Below are 26,291 nucleotides of genomic sequence, written 5' to 3'. Positions count from 1 at the left end.
CATGAAATGGCTGGAGGGTCGGATTTGGCCCGCGGGCCTTGTGTTTGACACCTGTGCTTTAGACAACTATGGGGCCACCTTGTGGACAAAAGTTAGACAAAGTCCATGGGCGATGCACTGCGCAGGTGTGGCCAGTAGAGGGAGACTTTCATTGCTGAATGGAAATGAACAATGGCGGAAGTGGCCATCGCATCTAGTTATGCATCTGTGGAGTCGAAGGGTGGGTTTAAAGGGACAAACGGGAGAAGTTCACTTTGTCCAAAAGTGCCCCTTATTTTTAAATGTCTTTTTTTTTTTTTTTTTACTAGATTTGCGCAAATAATCCTCATTTCCTAATAGGTACCTGGTTGTTACTGTGCATCCTGTAATTGGGAAAGATTTTTGTCTCTGAGCTCACACACAAATATGCCCCGAGTTTCATATCCCAAGGGCACTGCTTTGCATAATTGGCTGTTAATTTTTTTTATAAGCACTCTAATCTATAATATGGACTGAAGACCCCTTCAGCACCATGGAGCTCCTACCCAGAGCACGGTGGAACCCTTAAATGAGTTTTATATGCTTTTAAGCTCTTCTGTTCCCAGAATGAGTCAGTAATGAAGCCAGAGTCTGGCAGGCAATTAGCATTTTCAGAAGGCGATCAAGCAATGGCACTTTATTTTTTTTATTTCAGATGTGATTTTAAAAGTGTCAACCTGACACTACCCTAAAGCTTCACTGTAAAGCACTGATTAGCTTGCCATTAGTCCCTATCATTTGCATAATGATGATTTCACTGATTAAATTTGCAGGCTACACAAAGTTCTATTTACATAGTTCCAGCCTGTCTTTTTTTTTTTTTTTTTTTAGTCAGCAGCTACAAGCACTGTAGCTGCTGACTTTTAATATAAAGACGCTTTCCTTTCCAAGGATCCCCCAATGACAAATCAGCTCGGGGTGCCGACAGTTGGCTTCAGGTCTCCTTATTGTAAGTAAGGGAAACCAACAGTGAAGCCTTCAGGCTTCACAGGTTGTGTTCTACTGCGCATGTAAGAGTTGTGCTGCGCTTTCTGAATTTCCTGTTGTTCTCTGGGACCTGTGCGTGTCCCTGAATGCAGCGGGGGTAGGAGGAGGGGCCAGAAATTTTTTAGATCGTCAATGGCGATGTTACTTGGAAGTGGAAACTCCCCCTCCCAAAAAGTGCCAAATCTGGCAGTGGAGGAGGGAGGGTGCGAGCAAGCGGAGCGTCCTCTTTTGGGTGGAGCTTTGCGTTAAACTTTATAAAATCTATTGTGCAGTGTTGGGTTCACCTGAACCTCTTAGTAATCAAATTGTCCTTCAGCCCCCCAGCACTGGAGGAAGCACCACATGTCTCTGATTCTGAGGACGAAGGGGAACTTTTCTTGAAGAAACAAGAAGATTTTGAAAGAAAATATAACTTCCGATTTGAAGAGCCAGAATCTGATTTGGTATGTATAGCGCTGGTTGTACGAACTTGGGTTGGTTGTGTGCAAAATGCAGCTTGTGGGAAATGTAATGGCTCTGTAAGTTGCTAGATCAGGAATATGTGTTATGCCGCGTACACACGATAATTTTTCGGCATGTCCAAAAAACGAAGTTTTTTCCAACTTCATCATTAAAAACGACGTTGCCCACACACCATCGTTTTAAAAAAAATTATGAAAAAAGCGCGGTGACGTACAACACGTACGACGGCACTCTAAAGGGGAAGTTCTATTCGCCTTTGGGCTGCTTTAGCTGATTGCTTGTTACTAAAAGACGATTTGCGCTTTTCTGTCTGTTACAGCGTGATTAATGTGCTTACTCCATTATGAACGGTAGTTTTACCAGAACGAGCGCTCCCATCTCATAACTTGCTTCTGAGCATGCGCGGGTTTAAAACGTTGTTTTTGCCCACACACGATCATTTTTTACAATACGAAAAACAACATTTTTTAAAGCCGAAAAAATATGTGAAGCCCACACACGATCATTTTAAATGACGTTTTTAAAAATGTTTTTTTTCATGCCGAAAAATGATCGTGTGTATGCGCCATAAGAGTTTGTCCTCTTTTCTCATCTAAGAGCAAATTCAGCTATTAGAAAAACGTTCCCATTGGATTTAACACAATTTTCCATTCTTGTCCTTTAGATTTTATTTTTATTTTTGTCACTTATTTGGTCAATCCCGATTTTCAAATCATCCCCCTTAACTCTTAGATAAAGGTTCTTAAAACGAAAATTTTCTAATGACATTCTACAGGAGTAAAGCCAACTTAAAGTGGTTGTAAACCCACTTTGAAAAAAATAAATAATAATAAAAAAAACACCTGCAAGACAAAGGCATACCAGCTCATTGTATAATACTGACCTGGAATCAAAGCCCCCCCTGCCGTGCCTGACACAGCACCGGCTTGCGACATGTCATCCTAGAGTTAACTTCCCGGTATCGCGGCTCTGGCGCTGTAATTGTCCGGAGCCGCCAGTCACAGCGTGACGACCTTAAGAAACGGCATGATCGCTGTTTCTAAAGTGTACCTGCGCCTTTGTCATGGGTGCAGGCACAAGTGTGCCTGTGCTGTAGACATAGGTGCATGTCTTTATTGTAAATATCTCCTAAACCATGAAGGTTTAGAAGATATTTCCAGCACCTACAGGTAAGCCTTAATCTAGGCTTATCTGTAGGTAAAAGTGGTTGTACAGGGTGTTCAACCACTTTAAGCATCATGTCATGCCATTGACCTGTTCTTGGCAACGACTCGCCAGCAGCAGGATTGCTAAGAGACCACCTACTTTTTAGAGTTGAAAATATATTTATTGGTAGCGTAATAAACAATACAAAAAAATACAAAAAGAAACAATAATCAATGTACATAAAAGTGACAATCGTGAGCAAACATGTAACTTGAGTCAGCCCAATGGCTATCGCCCATAGCATAACTCCTGATGCCTTATAAGAATTATTGAACATCATCGGTCGTCCTTAGGAGCAAAAGACGACTCCCGTCAAGAGGGTGTCATTGTTTCCGATCAGGTAACATATGGAAAATTCAAAGTAAATAAAAAAGAAAAAGAGAAGAGGGGAACAACCCAACGAAGGTCGTGGAAAGTGGAAAGGAAAGAAGATAGAGCAGAAAAGGGCAGGAAACAGTGGGAGAAGAGCACAAGGGCTGCTGTGTAAACATTTGCGGGATAGGGTTATCAGGAGGACAGTGGGGGGGGGGGGGGGGCTCTGGAGGTATATGCCTCGACCAGCCCAATATTGGGGTCACAAGTTAGGATGATCGTATTGGGAGTGGTAACATATTGGTGAGAGAATCAGAGGCGGAGAAGTGGAGCCAAATAGACCACATCATCTTGAATTTATCAAAGGTGTCATTGTCAAGGGCCAGCATCTCCTCCATTCTCATGGTATCATTCATGATCGAGACCCACCGTGATAAGGGGGGAGTGACAGTCGTTTTCCAAAATGAAGGTATGAGCTGTCTCGCTGAGGACATAAAAAATCGGAGAAGACTTTTCTTCTGTGATGCAACCGACCCAGGGAGAATGGAAAGGAGAGCAATCTTGGGGAAGGGTGTCAATGCTTCGAGACCACCTACTTTTTAAAGGGGTTGTAAAGGTTCAGTTTTAAAAAACAAAAACAAACATATCATACTTGCCTCCACTGTGCAGTTCGTTTTGCACAGAGTGGCCCCAGTCACCCTTTTCTGGGGTCCCGCGGGTCCACCACGCAATAGATAACCCCCTCTGGAAAGCACTCTCCCGAGGAGGTTACTTTGCGGGTGCGCTCCTTTTTCATACACTCGGCGTCCATAGCTGCCGATTGTATGACTTGGCCCCGGCGGCCGCGTCATTGGATTTGATTGACAGCAGCGGGAGCCAATGGCCACGCTGCTGTCAATCTATCCAATGAAGAGCCAAGAAGCAGTGGAGAGAGTGACGTGGGATTGCGCCCACGGAAATTCGGAGCTCAGGTAAGTAAAACGGGGGTACAATGGAAAAAAGTAACTGCCGGCGCAAATGCGTAGAAGCACACATAGATTGGAAAATGGCAATTAATCCATAAAAATGGCAAACAGTTCAAGGGTTAAAAGACAAAAATATGGCTGTTCAATGGTGGCTGCTGTCCTCAGAGAGCAAAGGGTAGAAAAGGAAGCGCCACCTAAGTGCAGTATTAAAAAGTTTATTTTAATGGCAGAGTATACAAATCACACTTACAAGAAAGATAAAAGAGAAGGCTCATTTGTAAATCCTGGAGTTCTCGTCCGGATCCGTGGGCTGCAAGGATTGCACAGTGTTTCAGGCTCGGTCTGAAGCCTATCCTGTGGCCATCAGGAGGCTTGGTCCAGCGTGGAGCGCACGTGACGTCACAGGTAACGTGTTTACTTCCGGGAACACTTCCGGGGGAGGGTTTCCAGGGAATGCAAGGGACAGATTGGGCTATGTGTTCCGAGCGCATAGCCCAATCAGTCCCTTGCATTCCCTGGAAACCTTCCCCCGGAAGTAAACACGTGACCTGTGACGTCACGTGCGCTCCACGTGGACCAATCCTTCCTGAAACACTGTGCAATCCTCACATCCTTGCAGCCCACGGATCCGGGTTGAGAACTCCAGGATTTACAGATGAGCCTTCTCTTTTATCTTTCTTGTAAGTGTGATTAGTATACTCTGCCATTAAAAGAAACTTTTTAATACTGCACTTAGGTGGCGCTTCCTTTTCTACCCTTTCAAGTAAAACGGGGGCTGGGGGGTCAGATACTGCAAGGCAGAGCTTTTTTTCTCAGAAAATAGGTGCAGGAACTCAACCATGACCACGTTCAGATTTCAAAAACAGTAGAAGGGTCTTAAAGGGGCATTAAATACCAGGATTGCATTACATACAGAGTGCAGAGTTCAAGGGGGTTACACACAGAGTGCAGAGCTGTCACTTCTGTGTTTACAAGTGATTGTGGTGAGCAGGCACCAAAGGGTTTGAGCCAGAGGTGGTGGAACTGAGTTCCCCCAAGTTCCCCCTGAAAAAAATCCTGCTGCAAGGTGTTTTTTCACCTTAATGCATAGGATGCATTAAGGTGAAAAAACACAAAGGTTTGTAACCCCTTTAATGCTTTTTCCTCATTGGCCAGACTAACAAGGAGTACTTCCTTCACTTCTCTTGCTAGCGATCAAGATTCTGCATCATTTCAGCCAGTGAGGGAGCAGCCTCACGGTGTAGTAGCACCATGGTGATTTTGTCGCTGATGAGGTATCTCTGGTGGCAGATTCACCAGTGTGACATGGCTGAAGCCATCGCCAGAAGGAACCCGAGTTTTATCAGTTAGTGTTGGTGTTCTTTTTTTCTTGCCTTTTGAAATGGTAGTCATTGCAGTACTCAGGCCCGGATTTCCCACAAGGCCACTGAGGCCAGGCCTTGGGGTGGCAGGGAACAGAGGGGCGGCAGCGGCATGGAGTCCCCCGACGACCGAAACATACAGTTAAGGGCGGTAAGTTGCTTTCTAGCAGGACTAAATGTAGTGTGGGGCAATCCGCTCGCTCGTTAACAAGTGATTGTGGCGATGTCGCCTAAATCACTTGTAAAATGTGTGCTGCCGTCCGTCCTCCCCTTCCACCCCCCCCCCCACATACCTCTCTCTGCTGGCTCTGTCTTCGGGACTCCGTTCTCCCCCTAGCCACCGAGTCTGTCTCCTGTCCCTCCCCCTGATGTACACAGTGAGAGGGGTGAGCTGTGCTCTTCCCATCTCAGCTGTGACAAGAGTTCTAGCATAGTGCTAGGACTCCTGTTTTGGAGGTGACAGGGTCAATAAAGAGAACCTGCCACCTCCAATTGCTATTACACAGGGAATTGTTTTCTCCTGTGTTTTAGGTAAAAAAAAAAATAAGAAATAATTCAATTAATAAAATAAAAAAGTAATTAAAAAGTAAAGAATAAGCAAAATAATATATATATATAAAAAGAAAAGCATACAAAAAAAGGTAAACGACAAGCTGCAAATAAATAAAAAAAAGTAAAACAAAAAGAAACCAAAAATATTTCAACTAACCGTTCCGCCCCTGCTATCCGGTTACCATTCTCCGTTGATTTGGGGGGGGGATTCGGTTGGCAGGGAGGGGGTGCATTGCGGAACCTGGCCTTGGGGCGGCAGGGAGAGCAAATCCGGCCCTGGCAGTACTGAAATGTGAGTATTGTGTAAACGCATACATTTTGTCCTTTTATATTAGTTTATGCAATCTATAGTATAATCCTGGGTTTTATGTTTGCAGATTAAGACTTTTCCCAGGACCATCGCTCAGTCAGTGAGAAGGAAAGATGATCGGAGGAAGATGAAACGAGAGGAGATAAAGGGGAGAAAAAAGAAGGTGAGTCTAGGAAATCTTCCCGCGGGAGGGGAACGGATGAGTGGGGGGGAGCAGCTGGAATCACATTAGTGGCCATTTTGCTCTGTCCTTTCTACAGGATAAAGAGAAGAAGGAGGAGGAGCTGAAGCAGCTGAAGAACCTGAAGAGGAAGGAGCTGCAGGACAAGTTGCATAAGCTGCGAGATCTGACGGGAGATCAGAATCTTGGAGTTACTGAGGAAGACCTGCTGGAAGATTTTGACCCAGAAAAACATGACCAGATTATGCAGGTAAGTGTTCTTGTGAGAAAGTGTCCCGTTAGGAAGACTGTTTGCCCTTACCTGGAGGAGGAGAATGGATTCATGTTGAGAAATCTGTTGGAGGGAGGAGGGTACCTTCATGTTAAAGCGTTTGTAAACCGATTTTTTTGTTTTTTTTTGCAACATGCACAACAGTGTCATAATGTGCTAGTGACTAATGCATCGCATTTTTCATATTATTTTTTTTGCCCAATTTGTTGTTGGGCAGATTAACCACTTAAGGACCGCCTCCTGCACACATTTGTCGGCAGAATGGCACGGCTGGGCACAAGCACGTACCTGTACGTCCTCTTTAAGTGCCCAGCCGTGGGTCGCGGCCGCGCGCCCGCAACCCGGTCCGAAGCTCCGTGGCAGCGGGACCCGCGGACCCGATCGCCGCTGGAGTCCCGCGATCGGTCCCCGGAGCTGAAGAACGAGGAGAGCTGTCTGTAAACACAGCTTCCCTGTTCTTCACTGTGGCGCTGTCATTGATCGTGTGTTCCCTGCTATAGGGAAACACGATCAATGATGTCACACGTCCAGCCCTGCCCCCCTACAGATAGAAACCCATATGAGGTCACACTTAACCCCTTCAGCGCCCCCTAGTGGTTAACTCCCAAATTGCAATTGACATTTTCACAGTAAACAATGCATTTTTATAGCACTTTTTGCTGTGAAAATGACAATGGTCGCAAAAATGTGTCAAAATTGTCCGATGTGTCCGCCATAATGTCGCGGTCATGAAAAAAAATCGCTGATCGCCGCCATTAGTAGTAAAAAAAAAATTATTAATAAAAATGCAATAAAACTATACCCTATTTTGTAAACACTATAAATTTTGCGCAAACCAATTGATAAACGCTTATTGCGATTTTTTTTTTTTTTTTTTTTTTACCAAAAATAGGTAGAAGAATACGTATCGGCCTAAACTGAGGAAAACATTTTTTTTTTATATATTTTTGGGGGATATTTATTATAGCATAAAAGGAAAAAATATTGCATTTTTTTTCAAAATTGTCGCTCTATTTTTGTTTATAGCGCAAAAAAAAAAAAAGCGGAGGGGATCAAATACCACCAAAAGAAAGCTCAATTTGTGGGGTAAAAAAAGGACGACTATTTTGTTTGGGAGCCACGTCGCACAACCGCGCAATTGTCAGTTAAAGCGACGCAGTGCCGAATCGCAAAAACTGCCCCGGTCCTTTACCTGCATTTTGGTCCAGGTCTTAAGTGGTTAAAAAACGCACATTGCGGAAAAATTGCTCTAACCAGGCCTTACAGAAGCGGGTAACTGTGTAATGAAGTTTTCCAGCATGGATAGTTGACCTGACAGAACCAATTGAAGGAAATTTCATTGCCAGTCCGCCTCTTGGAAAATTAAATAATATATAATACAGTGGAACCTTGGTTTACGGGTAATGCAGTTAATGAGCGTTTTGAATAACGAGCAACTTTTTTTTAAATTCTGATTCGGTTTGCGAGTGTTGTCTTGCAAAACCAGCAGAATTTAAAGCGGTGGTTCCCCCTAAAACTAATTTCTAACAATAGATTCCTAAGACCCGTTACACTGCGGGTAGGCTGGCTTTTTTTTTTTTTTTTCGTACATACCGAGATCTCCCCGTCTCGTCCCTAGGCGGTGGGCGGAACTAGTTGATTGACGTTCCTCGGAGGGGCGCGTACGTGACGTCACGACTTTCCGAAAGAAGCCGAACGTCGCTGCGCATGCGCCGTATAGAGTCGGCTCTATACGGCGCATGCGCAGCGACGTTCGGCTTCTTTCGGAAAGTCGTGACGTCACGTACGCGCCCCTCCGAGGAACGTCAATCAACTAGGAACGCCCACCGACAAGGAACGAGACGGGGAGATATCGGTATGTACTAAAAAAAAAAAAAAAAAAAAAAAGCCAGCCTACCCGCAGTGTAACGGGTCTTAGGAATCTATTGTTAGCAATGTGTTTTAGGGGGAACCACCCCTTTAAGCTAATGGGGTGTGCAGTACCGCATTTGACCTGAGTTGTGGGGTCGCTGGTGACACTCGGAGCCGTTCGGAAACACTGTTTCCGAACCTTTCCGAGATCAGCCGAGCTGTCCCCGCGTATTTCTGAGGCTCTCCGGCGACCCCCACATCTGGTCACATGTGGTATTGCATGCCAAAGAAATCAATGCGGAACAAATCATCTTTGTTTTCATTGACTTCTATGGGGAAACTCACTTTGATATGTGAGTGCTTTGGATTACAAGCATTCTTCTGGAACGGATTATGCTCGTAATTCAAGGTTCCACTGTACATGAATTTAATTTAGGACTCGGTTTCCCTCCTGTTATCACAGCCATGGATCCAAACCCGACTCCTACATTTGTTAGAAAGGATGGCTGTGCAGAAATACAGTTGGTTTATTTCATCCAATCAGAAGCCATCTCTCTGTTGTAATCAGATCTGTGAATGATTGCTCTATGCATGTCAACATCATTCGTACATTTTATTATATGACCACTTGTATATCTGTTTTATGTTGTTGTAGAAATGCTTTGGGGATGATTATTATGGAGTAGAGGAGGATCAGAAGCCACAGTTTGATGAGGAAGAGGAGTTGGATGGTGAGTCTTATGTTGGTACCAGTTATTCTTTTACTATGTTTATTCTGTATATTTCTGGTTTATGGATCCTGACTCTGTTACAGGGGAGTGGAACTGGGATACCTGGACTGGAGCAGAGGGCGAGGAGAAGGCTGGTGAGGAGGGCAAGAGTGATGAGGGAGAAGATGATGCTGAACCTTACTGCGATGATCCAAACTTTGTGGTAATTTTGTGATTTATTACTACTTGAATTTGGAGGTAATTGTATCACCTGTTGTACCATTCATTTAATACTCCATTCTGTGGTTATTTTGGGAACTGTGGTTTTGTGGCATGGCAGGTAGCCTGTTAAGTTTTATCTGTACTAGCCAGGGCACTTTGCCTTGTAACCACAGCTCCACTTTGCCAAACCATATTTTTGGATATGCCCTTTATTTATTGTTCATCTTAATGTATTAGGCTCCCCTTTCACATGAAGTATGTAAATGGAGTGAATCCGCGCTATTCCCAACAAAAACAGGTGTGTGTTAAGTTGTGCCACCAGGTGTAGAGATCTGGTGCACAAACCACACATGTGACTAATCAGAGCCACAAATAAAGTATCAATTTACAAATCGAAATATATAAATTGAAAAGGTGCAGCAATTATATATTGGTTCGAATAGTGAACTAAAGAAGAATGTGAAAAATAATATATATACATGCGCAACCTAAGTGTCGCATTTCTCAGTGACTAATGTAACACAAAATATTGGGTGTGAAAAAAATATTGAGTGTAAAAAAAGAAAGGAATATATCAATGATCAACTCTTATTGATATATTCCTTTCTTTTTTTACACTCAACGGGCCAGATTCACAAAAACGAGATACTACGGCGTATCTCCTGATACGCCGTCGTATCTCTGAGATACGATTGTCGTATCTATGCGCCTGATTCATAGAATCGGGTTACGCATAGATGGCCCTAAGATCCGATAGGTGTAAGTGACTTACACCGTTGGATCTTAGGCTGCAATTCTAGGCCGGCCGCTAGGTGGCGATTCCATTGCGGTCGGCGTAGAATATGCAAATGACTAGTTACGCCGATTCACGAACGTCCGCTTTGCCCGTCGCTGTAAATTGACGTCGTTTCCGTAGAGATATGCCGCGTAAAACTAAAGCTGCCCTCTAGGTGGTCTAGCCAATGTTAAGTATGGCCGTCGTTCCCGCGCCGAAATTTGAAATTTCACGTCGTTTGCGTAAGTCGTCCGTGAATGGCGCTGGACACCATTTACGTTAACGTCGACACCAATGACGTCCTTGCAACGTCATTTAGCGCAATGCACGTTGGAAAATTTTAGGGACGGAGCATGCGCAGTATGTTCGCCGCGGGAACGCACCTAATTTAAATGGTCCCCGCCCCATTTGAATTAGGCGGGCTTGCGCTGGGCGGATTTACGCAAGTTTACAGGCAAGTGCTTTGTGAATCAAGCACTTACGCTGAAAACTTGCGGCGGGGTAACGTAAATGTAATACGTTACGCCGCCGCAGCGTAGGGCGATTCTACGTGAATCTGGCCCAATATTTTTTTCACACCCAATATTTTGAGTTACATTAGTCGCTGAGAAATGCGACTTTTAGGTTGCACATGTGTATAGATATTATTTTTCACATTCCCCTTTCAGCTAGAAATTCAGCTTTTATCTGTGGATAGATCAAATTATCTACCGCAGCTTAACTCGGACAATGCTGTCCCCATTCACACACTGCGTTTAGCAACGGTTTTGTTACATGGGGTTTGGTGCGGTTAGAAAAAATAAATTTTACTGCGTCCAGGAACTATTTATTGCAGCTATCTGCACATAACTGCAGGTAATCGCAGTGTACTATTTCACCTGCAGATGGCAGTGGCAACAAGGAAAAAAAAAAGGGAAGCACATCAGAAATGGCAAAAATGTCCCAACGCAGCTAAACGCGGCCGTACGTAAACGCAGATAAACACGGACGTACGTAAACGCAGCTAAACGCAACGTACAACTGCAAGTGAACACTGTGCCAGGATTCTCTGAATTTCAAAATGGCAAAACATGCTTTTAACTGCGGCAGAACAGCCGCCCGAGTGAAAGGGGCCTAAAAGCTAAATGTCTAAATACAAGGGATTACTCCTGCACTGTACAGAACCTTCCTGTAATACAGACTAGTCACTGTGACCCATTTAAAAAAAATTGTATTGCTGTTCAATGCACTGTAAAACTTCCCCCTGTAGTACAAAGCACAGATCGGGTGCTGATGTTTAAACAAGCTCATCCATGCTAGCTGCAACATATCCAAAGACAGAAGGTGGAAAAGTCCCACACCGGAACCCAACCCCTATATGGGGAGGTAAAAATACGACTTCAGCCTAAACTCTTGGCTATGCTTCTCTGACACCTTTTGACAGGCCTACGGGGCTTTATCATAGAGATCTCTCTGATTAAGCTTTGTAGGTGGGACGAAACATTTCAGAGAAGCATAGCCAGGAGTTCAGGCTGAAGTTGTATCTTTACCTCTCCATATAGGGGTTGGGTTCCGGTGTGGGACGTTTCCATGTGCCTTCTTAAGGAAGGGGACCTTGTGGGCGCTACAGGATTTCAAGCCATGGCGGCGTTTTATGTTACCAATTGTTTGGTGACTGTGGTCCCAACTGCCTTGAGATCATTCACAAGCTCCTCCTGTGTAGTTCTGGGCTGATCCCTCACTTTTCTCATGATCGTCCTTAACCCATGAGGCAAAATCTTGTATGGAGCTCCAGATGGAGGGGGATTGATGGTTATTTTGTATTTCTTCCATTTGCAAATAATCGCTGTAGCAGAATATTCTTGGTGATGGTCTTGTAGCCCATTCCAGCCTTGTGCAGGTCTACAATCTTTTACCCGATGTCCTGTGACAGCTCTTTGGTCTTGCTCATAATGGTGGGTTTGAATGGAAGAAAGCGCTTCTGTGGACAGGTGCCTCTTGTACACCTAAAGAGTTGTCGTTGGGTGTACCTTGTTAAATTAACGGGACTAATCTGTGTACCACATGAGCACATATTGTAGCCAGTCTGTGGGAGCCAGAATTATTGTTAGTAAATACTTATTTCATTCACTGAACTGCAACCTAATTTATTACATTTGTATTACAGTGGAACCTCGGATTGCGAGTAACGTGGTTAACAAGCTTTTCACAATACGAGCACTGTATTTTTAATACAGCAGAGTGGCGCCGATTTGGTGCCGTTCAGAAATGCATTGAAAGGCCCGAGGACAGCTCCACTGACCTCACCAAATATCGGGAACGGAGTCTTTCCGAGGTTTGCCGAGGTGTCCTCTGGCCTTTCCGGACGTTTTCGAGGCTCTCCTGCGACCCCCACCTCTGGACGCATGCGGTATTGCATGCCATTAAAGTCAACGCGGAACAAATTATTTTTGTTTCCATGGAGTTTAATGGAGAAACTCGCTTTGATATGCAAGTACTTTGTATTACGAGCATTCTCCTGGAACGGATTAGGCTCGTAATCCGAGGTTCCACTGTATGTGTTTTTTTTTTTTTTTTTTGGTTGGTATTCTGTTTCTGTCATTTAAATGCACCTATGATAACAATTTTAAAACCCTAATTTCTTTGTAAGTGAGTGGGCAAACTTACACAATCTCCACTGTATTTCAATTGAAGTTTTGTTACAAAAGAAAAACTAATGCGCAGGTGCTCCAGCATCAGCAACTGACACAGGGCTAGCTTTGCCTGAAATGTTGTTGTACAATTATCGATCTGTGATGACAAACCTAATTGACTGTGAAATTGCTGTGGTGTGAATTTATTTTTTTGGGGCCAATTCTGTTTGCAAAAAGCCTTGAATTTTGATGGAAGTGGAAACAAATGACATGTTTATGACCCTGTCATGGTCAGCTGTGATGGCTTGTAGGGAAACCCGAACAATGTGCAGGAGTTGCACTGATTTACATTGGCAAGTTCATTCTTTTGTTCTTTAGATGGATGCAGACTTCAACCCTCAAGAAACTCCTGCCCCATCACGTAAAGAAAGAAAGCGCCTACGGCTCGAAAGAGAGAAGAATGCCAAGAGGAGAAAGAAGTCCGTGTTTGCTGAAGCTGTGAGCAAAGACAAACCTGTATTTAATCCAGGTCAGTCATACAGGCTAACATGAGTAATCAGTTAATGACTTGGATCTTCTGTATGGGTCAAATTTTACACAATATGGCTGTGAATCTCCTACATACTGTGGCTAGTCCCAGACTTATCCTGGCATAGGAGGAGGACTGACTATTTAAAGCGGGAGTTCACCCGAAAAACAATTTTTAACATTAGATTGAGGCTCATTTTGTGAAGCAGAATCGGGTGTTTTTTTTTTAAATCGAAGCAGTACTTACCGTTTTAGAGAGCGATCTTCTCCGCCGCTTCCAGGGCTTCCGACGGTCACATACATTGCGTCACGAGTAGCCGAAAGAAGCCGAACGTCGGTGCGGCTCTATACGGCGCCTGCGCACCGACGTTCGGCTACTTTCGGAAAATCGTGATGCGCTGTATGCGACCGTCGGAAGCCTGTCAATCAAATAGGAACGCCCAGTCCCGCAGCTCATACCTGGAAGCGGCGGAGAAGATCTATCTCTAAAACGGTAAGTACTGCTTCGATTTAAAAAAAAACCCACCAGATTCTGCTTCACAAAATGAGCCTCAATCTAATGTTAAAAATTTTGTTTTTGGGTGAACCTCCACTTTAAGGGGTTGTAAATTTTTATTCTTTTAAAATAACAAACATGTCATACTTACCTCCACTGTGCAGCTCGTTTTGCACAGAGTGGCCCCTCGATCCTCTTCTTCTGGGGTCCCTCTGCGGCTGTCTAGGCTCCTCCCCGCAAGAGCTAACCTCCCTCTGGGAAGCGCTCTCCCGTGATACAGTCGGCGGCCATAGCGCCGACTGTGTCACTCAGCCCTGCTCTTGCACGCCGCGTCATTGTTTTAATTGACAGCAGCGAGAGCCAATGGCTGTGCTGCTATCAAACAGCCAATAGAGAAGCCAACGCGTTCACGACGCAGGACTTTCGAGGGCTCAGGTGAGTAAATGGGGGCTCGGGGCCTGTAAGCATCGGATGTTTTTTCACCTTTAATATATATAATGCATTAAGGTAAAAAAACGCAAAACCACCTTTAAAGGGTCACTAAAGGAATTTTTTTTTTTTTTGCTGAAATGACTGTTTATTGGGTATAGAGACATAAAAGTTAACTGATTCCTTTTAAAAATGATTAAAAATTGAATTTAATCTATCATATAATGTGCCTCTAGTTTCACTTTGGTTTTAAATGTACATACATGAAGTTCCGGGTGAGAGGTGAGTCGGGAAGACACACAGAACAAAAACAAACAAATCTAGGGCAGTGTTTTGTTTTTAAAATGAATCTGATTGGTTCTGAGGAGTTTTAGACACACAGTAATGACAGCTTAGACCACCGTGAGAAAGCTCCCAGTATGATGGTTATAAGGAAACAGGCAACCAGGAAGTGTGGAGATCACAGCAAAATTACAGCTACTTCAAAGCAAAAACGAACAATGAGGACATGAAACCAGTACTGCAGTAAAGGAAGCTATTTAGCTAAAAAAAAAAATTCCTTTAGTGACCCTTTAAGTTGATAGCCCTGTCCTGTTTAAAAAGATATTAGCTAATGGATCAACTTTACAAATGTTGGCAAGTCTACTGTGACATAGGCTTATAAATGAAAACAGCCAAGACCTGACCAGGCCACCAACCTGGTACGTTATCAAGGTATGGGATATCAAGCTTTGGGCCGTAGAACTTTGTCTATCCTAATTCTACAGTACAGGACTCAGGGAAGAGAATTCGTAGATTACAGTGTATTCAAAGAACCTAGTTTAGGAAAACTTGTTGCTATGTCCTGTATTGTACTCCAAGATATGGAATTTACAGGTAAGTCAATACTCCACTTATGCCATTACCAAGGATGAACCTGGTTTACTTTTTAAAGCGAAACTAAAGTGTGCGTTTTTTTTTTTATCCTGAACACAAACGCACAGAAATTACAAGGTACAAATAGTGCATTCATGCATTCCTTTAACCACTTAACCCCCGGACCATATTGATGGTCATAGACCAGAGCACTTTTTGCGATTCGGCACTGCGTCGCTTTAACTGCCAATTGCGCGGTCGTGCGACGTGGCTCCCAAACAAAATTGGCGTCCTTTTTTCCCCACAAATAGAGCTTTCTTTTGGTGGTATTTGATCACCTCTGCGGTTTTTAGTTTTTGCGCTATAAACAAAAATAGAGCGACAATTGTATTGTATGAACAGAAGATCAGCATTTCTCTCCCTGACAGGACCGGGAGCTATGTGTTTACACACACAGCTCCCGGTCCTCGCTCTGTGACTAGTGGCCTGCGCTAGAGCCGACATTATATTACGTGCTCTCGCGCAATGGAGCCGACCTGCCGCCGTAAAACGACGGCGGCTGGTCGGCAACCAGTTAAGTTTGTGTTCTATTTTCATCTATCGTTATCCATATGTCATCTTGCAGTCTGTTCCATTACCTGTATTCAGCATTGTTGGGAGGTGATGTCCTAGAAGTGATGTGATCATTTCCTCACAGGGATTTCTCTCTGGGAACAACTTTAATTTATTGCCAGGAACTGGGCTTGTGATCGGGCTGGTTCATAAAAAGAATGGGTGTGAATATACTGATTGGTCACTAGGGTTGACTTGGGAATTGGCGCAGGGCTTGCAAAGTAACATGGGAAGGTTTTCACAAAGGTTCTAAAGTCTGTCTGACTTTATCTGCATGCTTGCTCCAGGTTGGTGACTGAGAAGCTGGTATTTTCTGAACGAGGCCCCTGAAGTCAGCCTCCTTATATTTTTCAGTACAGCCTCCCTTTATGACGTGTTCCTTCATGCAGGCACTTGGACCCCATACACGCTATTAGATTTTCTGCAGATTTTTGTCTTCAGATTTGCCAAAACCATGTAGTGTGAGGGCCTGCCTGATTGCATGCAAATTGAAACTCTTAAGGTCTGACCTCATATTATATGGTTTTGGTAAATCTGAAGACAAAAATCTGCAGAAAATCTAATAGTGTGTATGGGGTCTAAATCAGATAATCTAAACATTTTTTTTTTTTTTTAACACAGATGATAAAACATTCCAGGAATATGTAGAAGAGTATTACAAGCTAGACTATGAGGATATTGTGGATGATCTGCCATGTCGATTCAAGTATCGGCAGGTGCTTCCTTGTGACTTTGGACTCAGCACTGAGGAGGTAAGAATATGTTGAACTTTAACCGTATTTTTATGTGGCCCCCGTGTAAACAACTTACCGTGCTGAGAGCACGCTCCCAGAACAGTAGCCTACTTGCGATCGGGAGCTTTCTGATCATTGGACCGCCAATTGCAATACCCGCCTCCACCTCCCGGCTTTTAGAACTCTAAGCCCCCGTTCACACCTAGGCGTATATACGCCTGTAGTGCGACGCCGCTGCAGCCCCGAGACGCCAGAGGGATGATTTAACATGCACCTCTATGGAGATGGTTCACATCTCCACGCCGTACGCCTGCCGCCTGAAAAAAAGTCCCGGACCTTTTTTTCAGGCGGCTTTCGGCGTTCGGCATAGGAGATGTGAACCATCTCCATAGAGGGGGTGAAAGCTGCATTCACAATCGCGGCGTTTTGTCGATGCAAATCGCGGTACAAAACGCCGCTATTTGTCGCCGCAATTCGCGGGACAAAACGCCGCGATTTTGTACGCCGAGGTGTGAATGCAGCCTTGGGCTCCATGCACACTGGCGTAAAAAACGTTGTTTCTGCAGGAGTTTTGTGTTCTGCCTGTAGAAGCAGCTCAATGTTATCCTATGTGTCCATGCACATTACGACGTTTGGAGGCTTATTTTGAGATCAACGTTTAGAGGCAGAAAAAAAAAAACCTTCTGATTCGAATTATATAAACTTAGTTTGGGTAGAGCATTGCATGGCCGTGCAATTACCAGCTAAAATAGCGCAGTGCTGAATAGCAAAACATGGCCTGGTCATGTAGTGGGTAAAATCTTCCGAAGCTCAAGTGATTATACTGTTATATTGTTTATTTTTTTTAATGGTTATTGTTTTTATTCCTGAAACAAGATCAGAGGTGTCCGGATTTATGCATAAGGCTTCATTTCCATGGACGTTTTTACAGCTCTCCATGTTAGTCTATGGCCTCATGCCCACCATGACGTTTTTGAGCTGTAGATGGCTGAGCCATTTTTAAGCTGCAAAAAAAAAACAGGACCAGTGCGTTCTAAAGCTCCAGCATTAGAGCTGTAAAAATGTCAGACGTTAAACGCGCAAAAACGTGCAAAACAAAAAAATATATATATAAAATAAACATGGACAGGTGTTTTTAAGCTGTAAAAAAGGCTGTAAAAACGTCCATGGAAATGAAGCCTAATAGCCGGTTCACACTGTCCCATTCTATGCAATGGAACCGTTCTAATAGGAGCGACGCAAGTCGCTCCGACTTAGAAAAAGGTTCTTGCACGACTTCGGGGGCGGCTCGGGCGATTTGCATTGACTCCTATAAAGAAGTCATTTTGCTAATCGCCTCTGAAGTCGTCTTCAGGACGACTTGCAGAGTCGCCCAAGAAGTCATGCCGCCGCAGTGTGAACCGGCTCTATACGTTGTTTGACTAAAACCTTGCATTTCTGTGGAAAGATCTGTGTGAGTTTTCAGGGGTCAGGTCATACAGCTGTCATCTCATGTCTGTGGCTGATTGGTGATTCCGGATATACGTATATTTAGAGTGAAATTGGAATTCAGTGATGTGATATTCTCCTACAGATCCTGAAAGCAGATGACAAGGAACTGAACAGATGGTGTTCACTAAGGAAGACTTGTATGTACAGGTGAGAATCTGCTTGTGTCCACGTGTTGGTAGAACCAGTATATTCGTGGATGAGGGGCCGGAGTTCCTCACTTATAGTGAATTACCCATTTTATTGCTTTTAATGTAAAAAGGCTGCTTTTGTTTTAGTTCCAATATTTTTTTATTGAGATTTTTAACAGTGTACGAGACGACAGGTACATCAACATCTGATATTATTCATAACTTGCATATCAGTGTGTGTGTGTGTATGTGTATATATATATATATATATATGAATATGACTTTGACAACCCCCCCACCCCCTCCTGCAGTTTACTGGTTGTTTTTGGGTTTACCAGACCTGTTGGTAAACCCGTAAGCGATCCGGTCCATCAGATAGCTGGGCAGCAAGTCAAGTGAGGGCAAGATAGCCCTCACTTGGCTCTATGCCCTTGGAGGACCGGAGCGATCTCTGATTTCACTTACGGTTCTTGGCTATCAAGTGTTTTTTTTTTTGCCTTGAAGTCAAAATTCCTTTTTTTGCTTTTAAAGGTAAATGAGATCTGGGGTCTTTTTGGCCCCAGATCTCTCAATAAAGAGGACTTGTCATGCTTATTTTTATTACAAGGGATGATTAAGGGAAGTTTAGGGTGGAGGAACTTGACTGGCCTGCACAGAGTCCTCAACCCGATAGAACACCTTTGGGAGGAATTAGAGCAGAGACTGACCTCACAAATGCGCTTCTGGAAGAATGGTCAAACATTCCCATAGACACACTCCTAAACCTTGTGACCAGCCTTCACATAAGAGTTGAAGCTGTTATAGCTGCAAAGGGTGGACCAACTCAATATTGAACCCTACGGACTAAGACTGGTATGCCATTAAAATTCATGTGCATGTAAAGGCAGGCGTCCCAATACTTGACAATATAGTGAATCGTAAAAATATGGAAACCAACAATTGGATCTGAGACAGTCACTTTTAAAATACAACTAATGACTCTTGTATGCCTAAACCAGTACCAGATACAGATTCCTTTACATCCCCTGGCTAAGCCAATCCCCCTTACTTTGTATCTTAAAAATCCTCCCAGACACTGCAGCTCACAGAGGGGAGGATTTCAGCAAGAGAGGTAAAACCGGAGCACTCTGAACAACCTGATTGGCTACCATGCACAGCTGCACCAGATTCTATTAGGCCTCTTGCAGATGATGCTTCTGTTTTGAGCATCTACTTTTTTAGACCTTTTTTTTTATTTATTTATGTATTTTTGCGCAGTGGGCAAATTCACCCACAATTTCGCCCATGCGCCAAAGTTTGTTCCCAGATTGACAATGTCAATAGACAAATCTGTGTGCATTTGCATGCAAACGTGTGCGAATGTGTGCATGAGGTGTAAATTACTGACCAAAAATGCAGATTCCTTTTTTTTTTTTTTTTTACTGAAGTATACACAGTGCTTGTTTACACGCCTGTGTGCATAGGATATTTCCAATTAATGAGCTTTATTTTATCTAAGTAAAAAAAAAAATAAGCTGTACTGAGCATTTTCAAGCTGCAGTGTGCAAAGACGCCTTAGGCTTTGACAATAAAACCTGGAAACTGATTGGTTTCTCTGCAGAGTTGCACCAGATTTTGCTTGCTTTGGTTTTGATAAATCTCCCCCCATGTTGCCAATCCAGAAAGCAGTGGGCAGGACTAGGTGTTGCCATGTGCTGATTGAAAAGCTACAGACATATGAATCAGTAACAATGCTATTAGCCACGCCTCCTGAAGCATCTTCTCACCCCACTATAGTGCAGCCAGGAACAGCCTTATGGCCCAGTACACACGATCTGAAAATCGGACGAAAAATATCGCTTTCAAATCGACCGCACTATAATCTGATCGTTGGTACACAGCTTTCTGATTGTGACAATTTATACGATATTATCCTATCAGACTAGCACGTACTATACCAGGTCGTTTGATTTTCATTTAATCAGTACAGTTCTCAATCGAAAATTCAATGCAAATGCACTACAACACATTACATCACTTCCACATTTTTTTTGTACGAGAATTTTTGTATTTTTGGTAAAAACTTAATTTTCGATATGGGCCTAGCTAGCAAAATAAAACGTCCGATCAATCATATGGTTTTAGGATCGTGCGTATGGCCATATGTCAGACTGAGTGAAAGAGAAAAATCTCTTGCGCTACTGTGAGTAAACCAGTGTTAAAGCGGTGGTTCACCCTATAAAAAATTTCTAACACTACATCCAGCCCAGTTCTGCAAATAAAATTACACTGGCCTTTTTTTTTGGTCGCCGTAGATAGCGTTTATCGTTAGAATTCACCGCGGCTTCCGGGTAAGGAATCCCGCGGGAGTGGGCGTTCCTATTGACATGCCAATTGATTGACATGCTAAACGACGGCGCATACAGCGCGTCACGACTTCCCGAAAGAAGGTCGGCTCGGCTCTATTTGGCGCCTGCGCGCAGGCGCCAAATAGAGCCGAGCCGACCCGAGCTTCTTTCGGGAAGTCGTGACGCGCTGTATGCGCCGTCGTTTAGCATGTCAATCAATTGGCATGTCAATAGGAACGCCCACTCCCGCGGGATTCCCTACCCGGAAGCCGCGGTGAATTCTAACGATAAACGCTATCTACGGCGACAAAAAAAAAAGGCCAGTGTAATTTTATTTGCAGAACTGGGCTGGATGTAGTGTTAGAAATTTTTTATAGGGTGAACCACCGCTTTAACGTAATATAAGTATATATAGTGACATTCAGAGCAGCTATATCTAAAAGTGTTCACAATACACAAATGATGAATGAAATAAAAATGTGATAAGCGCTCCAAACAATAGTAAAAACTATTCAAATACGTGTCCACAACAAATATGTCAGACTGACAACTTTGCTGTGTATTCAGGAACAGTGCAGCATTGTTGCCACCCCACAACAGGACGCTGCATTAGGTTTACAGGCAAAATGGGTGATTGTTGGACTTTGACTAAGCACAGGTATGCCAATTGATTCCTGCAGCACCTGGTTTTAAGGGGGGGGCATAGTTCTTTTTTTTTTTTGTTTAACAGGGTTGCTAACGGTTGAAAGGTTTCGAAAACCTATTGGTCAATATCATTCTCCGTGCCCCCCCCCCCCCTCCATATAAGATGCATGTACGGTTAGCTAAGCGGTGCTTGCAAGGTAATAAAAAGCTCTGGTATGAGCGTTCCTGTGGAAGGATTTGATTGTGCCAGAAACTCAGTCTCTAGGAAGTTTTACTCTTTGCCATGTACAACAAACTTTGTAAGCAGGGTTTTGTCTTCTGTTACAGATCTGAAAAAGACGACATTTATGATCAAAATACCTTCAGCCAGAAAGCACAGAATCTCTGGAAGAAACAGCAAATCCTGAAGTCCATTATCGAGAGGTATTCCTTGTTCAATAGGTGTACTCGGGGAGTAGCGGCAGCAAATCACATTTTATCTTAGAGTGGGCAGATTGGCGAGGGCTCATTCACGTGAGGGGTGGATTTTGTAGAGCATTTTATAACATAACATTTTATTTTGTGGGGGGGGTCATAACGTCACGCCCGGGTTTCCGAGGGTCATAGAGATTGCCGGAGACCATCTGTGCCTCTCTTCCGGTGCCGGCCGTTTCGTTCTCCGGGTCCTCGATCACATGGGAGAGCCCTGAGAAGCACCAGAGGGCGGCGGGAGGAGGAAGTGGGGGGGGGGGGGGAAATGTCCCCTCCTGTCGCTAATAAGAACAATCAATCGGCTAAAAAGGCGATATGATCGAATCTTATTGTGCTCAGAATCACCGTCTCTAAAAAACAATATATCTGGATGATGCCTGTAACTGGTGAGATGGCAGCGATGCACTGAATTTTTTATTTTTTTGCACAGACATGCACTTTAATTGTGTACACAGCCTTTTTTCAGTCTATCTCCTGAAGGGTCAGTTTACATTTGCAGCAGTTTTCACTACCTTCTGAAATGTGATCTGCAGTGGATCGTTTTTTAGAGGGCAGTTGACAGGGGGCTGGGAGGTAATATGTCACCTTCTTGCTGACTGTTTTAACCCTTGAAATTCCACAGCAGTATGTCGCAACCACTAGCATTGCATGCAATTGCAGGGCGGTTGCGCTGTGACCCTGTTCATTTGAATGAGTTGTGTTGGCATTGGTACCGAACACAACATGGAGTATACATTTTTGCTGTGGTTGCAGAAAGCAAATGGCAACCACGCCAACCTATAATTTAGCCTTTATGACAAGGAGCACATGGAAGGGCAACACACATTAAAAACAAAGAAATTCCCAGCTCACTTACCAGCTAGCCTGCAACACAACCAAATTGACCCTAACGGTTCACGTTAAAAACAAGGGGTTTAGTCACACACGTTTGCAAATAAATGTGTAAGCCGCAGTGGCCACATCAAGGCACCCCAGTGTACTGCAGTCCTAACTCTATAATTTGGAGAGTCTCTCAAATTGCAGCACATATACAATGGATAGATTAACCGCTTCAGCCCCAGAAGGTTTTACCCCCTTCCTGGTCAGAACACTTTTTACAATTTGGCTCTGCGTCGTTTAACTGACAATTGCAGCGCTTTACCCAAACAAAATTTGCGTAATTTTTTCCCCAAAAATAGAGCTTTATGTTGGTGGTATTTGATGACTGCTGCGGTTTTTATGTTATGTGCTACAAACAAAAAAAAAGCGCCAATTTTGGAAAAAATTTAATATTTTTTTTTGCTTTAATAAATATCCCCAATTTAAAAAAAAAAATAAAAAATTTTTCTCAGTTTAGGCCAATATATAGTCTTTTACATATTTTTGGTTAAAAAAAAATCTCAATAAGCGTAAATTGACTGGTTTGCGCAAAAGTTATAGCATCTGCAAACTATGGGAAAAATTGTTGTCATTTTTATAATTTTTCTTTTTACTAGTAATGGCTGTGATCTGCGATTTTTAGCGGTACTGCGACAATACGACGGACAGATCGGAGACTTTTGACACTTTTGGGACCATTGGCATTTATGCAGCGATCAGTGCTATAAAATGCACTAGTTACTGTGTAAATGTCACTGGCAGGGAAGGGGTTAACGCTAGGGGGCAATCAAGGGGTTACATATGTATTCCCTCTGCATGTTCTAACTGTGTGTGGATGTGAGTGACTAGAAGCCATATTGTTTTTCCTACTTCATAGGAAGAAACGATAGGGCTCCTCTCCTCTGACAGCACAGGGATTTGTGTGTTTACACACACAAATCCCCATACTGGCGATTGTGCTCGTCGGCCACACGCATCTGTTCCCCCACCGTGCAGCGGGCGTGCGCCCTCTGGTGGCCAAAACCGTGTAGGACTTACCCGTATAGGATTTCGCCCACCAGTGTCATTGTGCCACAGTATATCTGCCTGACACGGTAGGCAACTGGTTAAGGGCAGATTTTCTTGGAGGAAGCCCACCCGTCCTTAAAGGTACAGGGAACACAAGTTGCAAGGGCACAATGACAGCTGAAGTTATCTAGTTCTAATTCATCAACTAGATACCTTCGGCTGTCATTGTGCCCTTGCTGGGTGTCCCGTGCGTCCCTGTACCTAGGCAAGTGTGCTACTAAACCCCATGTTTTTAACTTGAACTGTTAAGGAGATTATATATATATATATATATATATATATATATATATATATATATATATATATATATATATATATATATATATATATATATATCTATATATATCTATATATATCTATCCCTATCTATATACACATTTAACCAGATTAACTGTGTAGCTTAAAGCGGTTGTAAACCCGCGATTAATTTTTATTTTTATTTTTTCACCTGAAAGGCAAAAGTCATAATGAGCTACTATGCACCGCATATTAGCTCATTATGAAATACTTACCTCGGAACGAGGTGAGAGGAACTTACCTGGTCCACGCCGAGCGAGATGTCATCTTGACTCGGCGTGTCTTCCGGGTATCGCCGCTCCAGCGCTGTGATTGACTGGAGCGGCGATGACGTCACTCCCGCGCTTGCGCGTGGGAGACTTCAATTCGGCAAGGTCCGGCGGCTGCCGGTCCTTTAGCCGAGGATCCCCGCTGCGCATGCGCCGCTGCAATCAGGCGGCGCATTGCAAGGGGAATATCTCCTAAACCGTACAGGTTTAGGAGATATTCTTTATACCTACAGGTAAGCCTTATTGTAGGCTTACCTGTAGGTAAAAGTCAAAAATGTGGGTTTACAAACACTTTAATATTTTTACTGCCTCAGTCGTTGGTGTAAACGAGCCCTAAAAGTTTTTAGTATTGTGTAACTTTGAGGTGTGCTTACTAGAAAGATGCATTATTATGTGACTTATGGTAAAATAATGCAGGGGATGCCAACTTAGCGACTGGTAATGTGTGTAGAAATGGCAGTCCAGGGCTCTCTTAAAGCGGGGGTTCACCCTAAAAAAAATATTTATTTTTTTCTAACATGCCATCTAGCATACTAGCGCGAGCTACAGTATGCCTTTTTTTTTTTTTTTTGCACCGTACTCACTGTTAAATCGCGTAGTCAAGTTTCAGTCTAGTAGGCGTTCCTATGCAGGGGGAACATGATTAACGGCCGGCTATGGCACGTCACGCTTCACGGAAAAGCCGAAATAGGACTAGGCTCTTTACGGCGCCTGCGCAGTCAGCTCCTAGTCTGTGCGCAGGCGCCGTAAAGCGCCGTGAAGAGCCGAGTCCTACTCGGGAAGCGTGATGCGCCATAGCTGGCCGTCAATCATTGTCCCTCTGCATAGGAACGCCCATTCCCCGCGGGGAGTCTGAAACTTAACTCCGGGGTTAAACAGTGAGTACGGCGCAAAGAAATAAATAAAAGCATACTGTAGCTCACGCTACTATGCTGGAAAACATGGTAGAAACTTGCATTTTAGGGTGAACCACCGCTTTAACAAAATGCATAAGCTCAAGGGGTAACCTTGCATTATGTAACGTTCATTTAAGTAACACTTGTTTATTTTATCCTCTGCAAGTGCTGAAAACTCAGAATCTACAATGGCCTCCAAGTCAAAAGTAGGAAAGAGACGCAGAGATAAACTGAAGAGCCAATCAGAAGAGAGCACGGTGGCATCCAAATCTGCTGAACCTGAACCCGCAATACAGATGGACCCGGGTCAGAAAAAATCGACACACATTAAAGGTTCGGAGACAACGGAGATAGGCGAGAAACCAGCTTCTTCTGAAACGGAGCTGAAAAATCAATCTTTGTCCATGGGGGGTCATGGTGAAGAAAGGATTAAGGACAAGATAAATGCCAACAGTATACCCGCAGCAAAGAAAGCCAAGGTTAACGTACCGAAAGCAGCAGTGAATAAAGGCACAAAGAATAAGTCAAGTCCCAACAGTATGCCAAGAGGGAGGAAAGACTCGGACAAGGGTAAAGAACTGAAGGCAGCAGCGAATAAAAGCACCAACAGCAAACCAAGTGTCAACGTTATACCGGCAGGAAAAGAAGACCCGGCCAAGGATAAAGTACCGAAAGCAGCAGGGTATAAAGGCAACAAAAGCAAGCCAAATGCCAACCGTATACTGGCAGAGAAGAAAGACTCTGCCAAGGCTGAAGTGCTGGAGGCAAAAGTGAATGACCTGTGTCTGAAAGAAAAGAAGAAGAAACTAAAACGGAAGGCTGGACTTCTTTTAGGTTCCATGGTGCGAATGGGTGGGAGAGAATTTAGTGGGCAGAGACTGCGGGCATACGGCTTGAACCCCAAGAGGTTGCGATATAGGCAGCTGGGCAGAGAAAGGAGGAAGATACAGGAAAAACACCAGAAGAAGACCGCTAAAGAGGACTAAATACAGAACTTTAAACACCACAAACACACATTTATCATAGAACCCAATTTATAAAGCGTTGTTCCCCCAGATAAATAAATCATAAATCTGTTTTTCATAAGTAACAATTAAAAATTTGTCTTCAGTTTAAAACATTCGTGAAGATATGCATGTATTCAATGTATTGCCATTTAACCAATTAAGACCCGGACCTTTATGCAGGTAAAGGACCTGGCCAGTTTTTGCGATTCGGCACTGCGTCGCTTTAACTGACAATTGTGCGACGTGGCTCCCAAACAAAATTGGCGTCCTTTTTTTCCCCACAAATAGAGCTTTCTTTTGGTGGTATTTGATCACCTCTATTTTTATTTATAGCGCAAAAAATAAAAACCACAGAGCGACAATTTTGAAAAAAATGCAATATTTT

At 43.6% G+C, this 26,291-nt stretch overlaps 1 protein-coding gene across 1 annotated transcript in view; it reads left to right on the top strand.

The window, feature by feature from the left end:
• The window catches only part of KRI1 (KRI1 homolog), a 50,286-nt gene extending 24,267 nt beyond the window's left edge, over positions 1–26,019 (top strand). The window contains exons 10-19 of the mRNA XM_040346425.1: positions 1,322–1,448; positions 6,241–6,336; positions 6,434–6,604; positions 9,132–9,207; positions 9,291–9,409; positions 13,174–13,324; positions 16,337–16,467; positions 18,023–18,087; positions 21,368–21,463; positions 25,066–26,019. Of these exons, the coding sequence (XP_040202359.1) occupies positions 1,322–1,448; positions 6,241–6,336; positions 6,434–6,604; positions 9,132–9,207; positions 9,291–9,409; positions 13,174–13,324; positions 16,337–16,467; positions 18,023–18,087; positions 21,368–21,463; positions 25,066–25,885 (1,852 nt within the window). The 3' untranslated portion in view covers positions 25,886–26,019. The remainder of the gene's footprint in view (positions 1–1,321; positions 1,449–6,240; positions 6,337–6,433; positions 6,605–9,131; positions 9,208–9,290; positions 9,410–13,173; positions 13,325–16,336; positions 16,468–18,022; positions 18,088–21,367; positions 21,464–25,065) is intronic.
• Positions 26,020–26,291: the final 272 nt, after the last annotated feature.

This window comes from Rana temporaria, chromosome 3, assembly GCF_905171775.1.
Source record: "Rana temporaria chromosome 3, aRanTem1.1, whole genome shotgun sequence".
Classification (NCBI taxonomy): Eukaryota; Metazoa; Chordata; class Amphibia; order Anura; family Ranidae; genus Rana; species Rana temporaria.
This window is presented reverse-complemented; position numbering and strand designations above follow the sequence as displayed.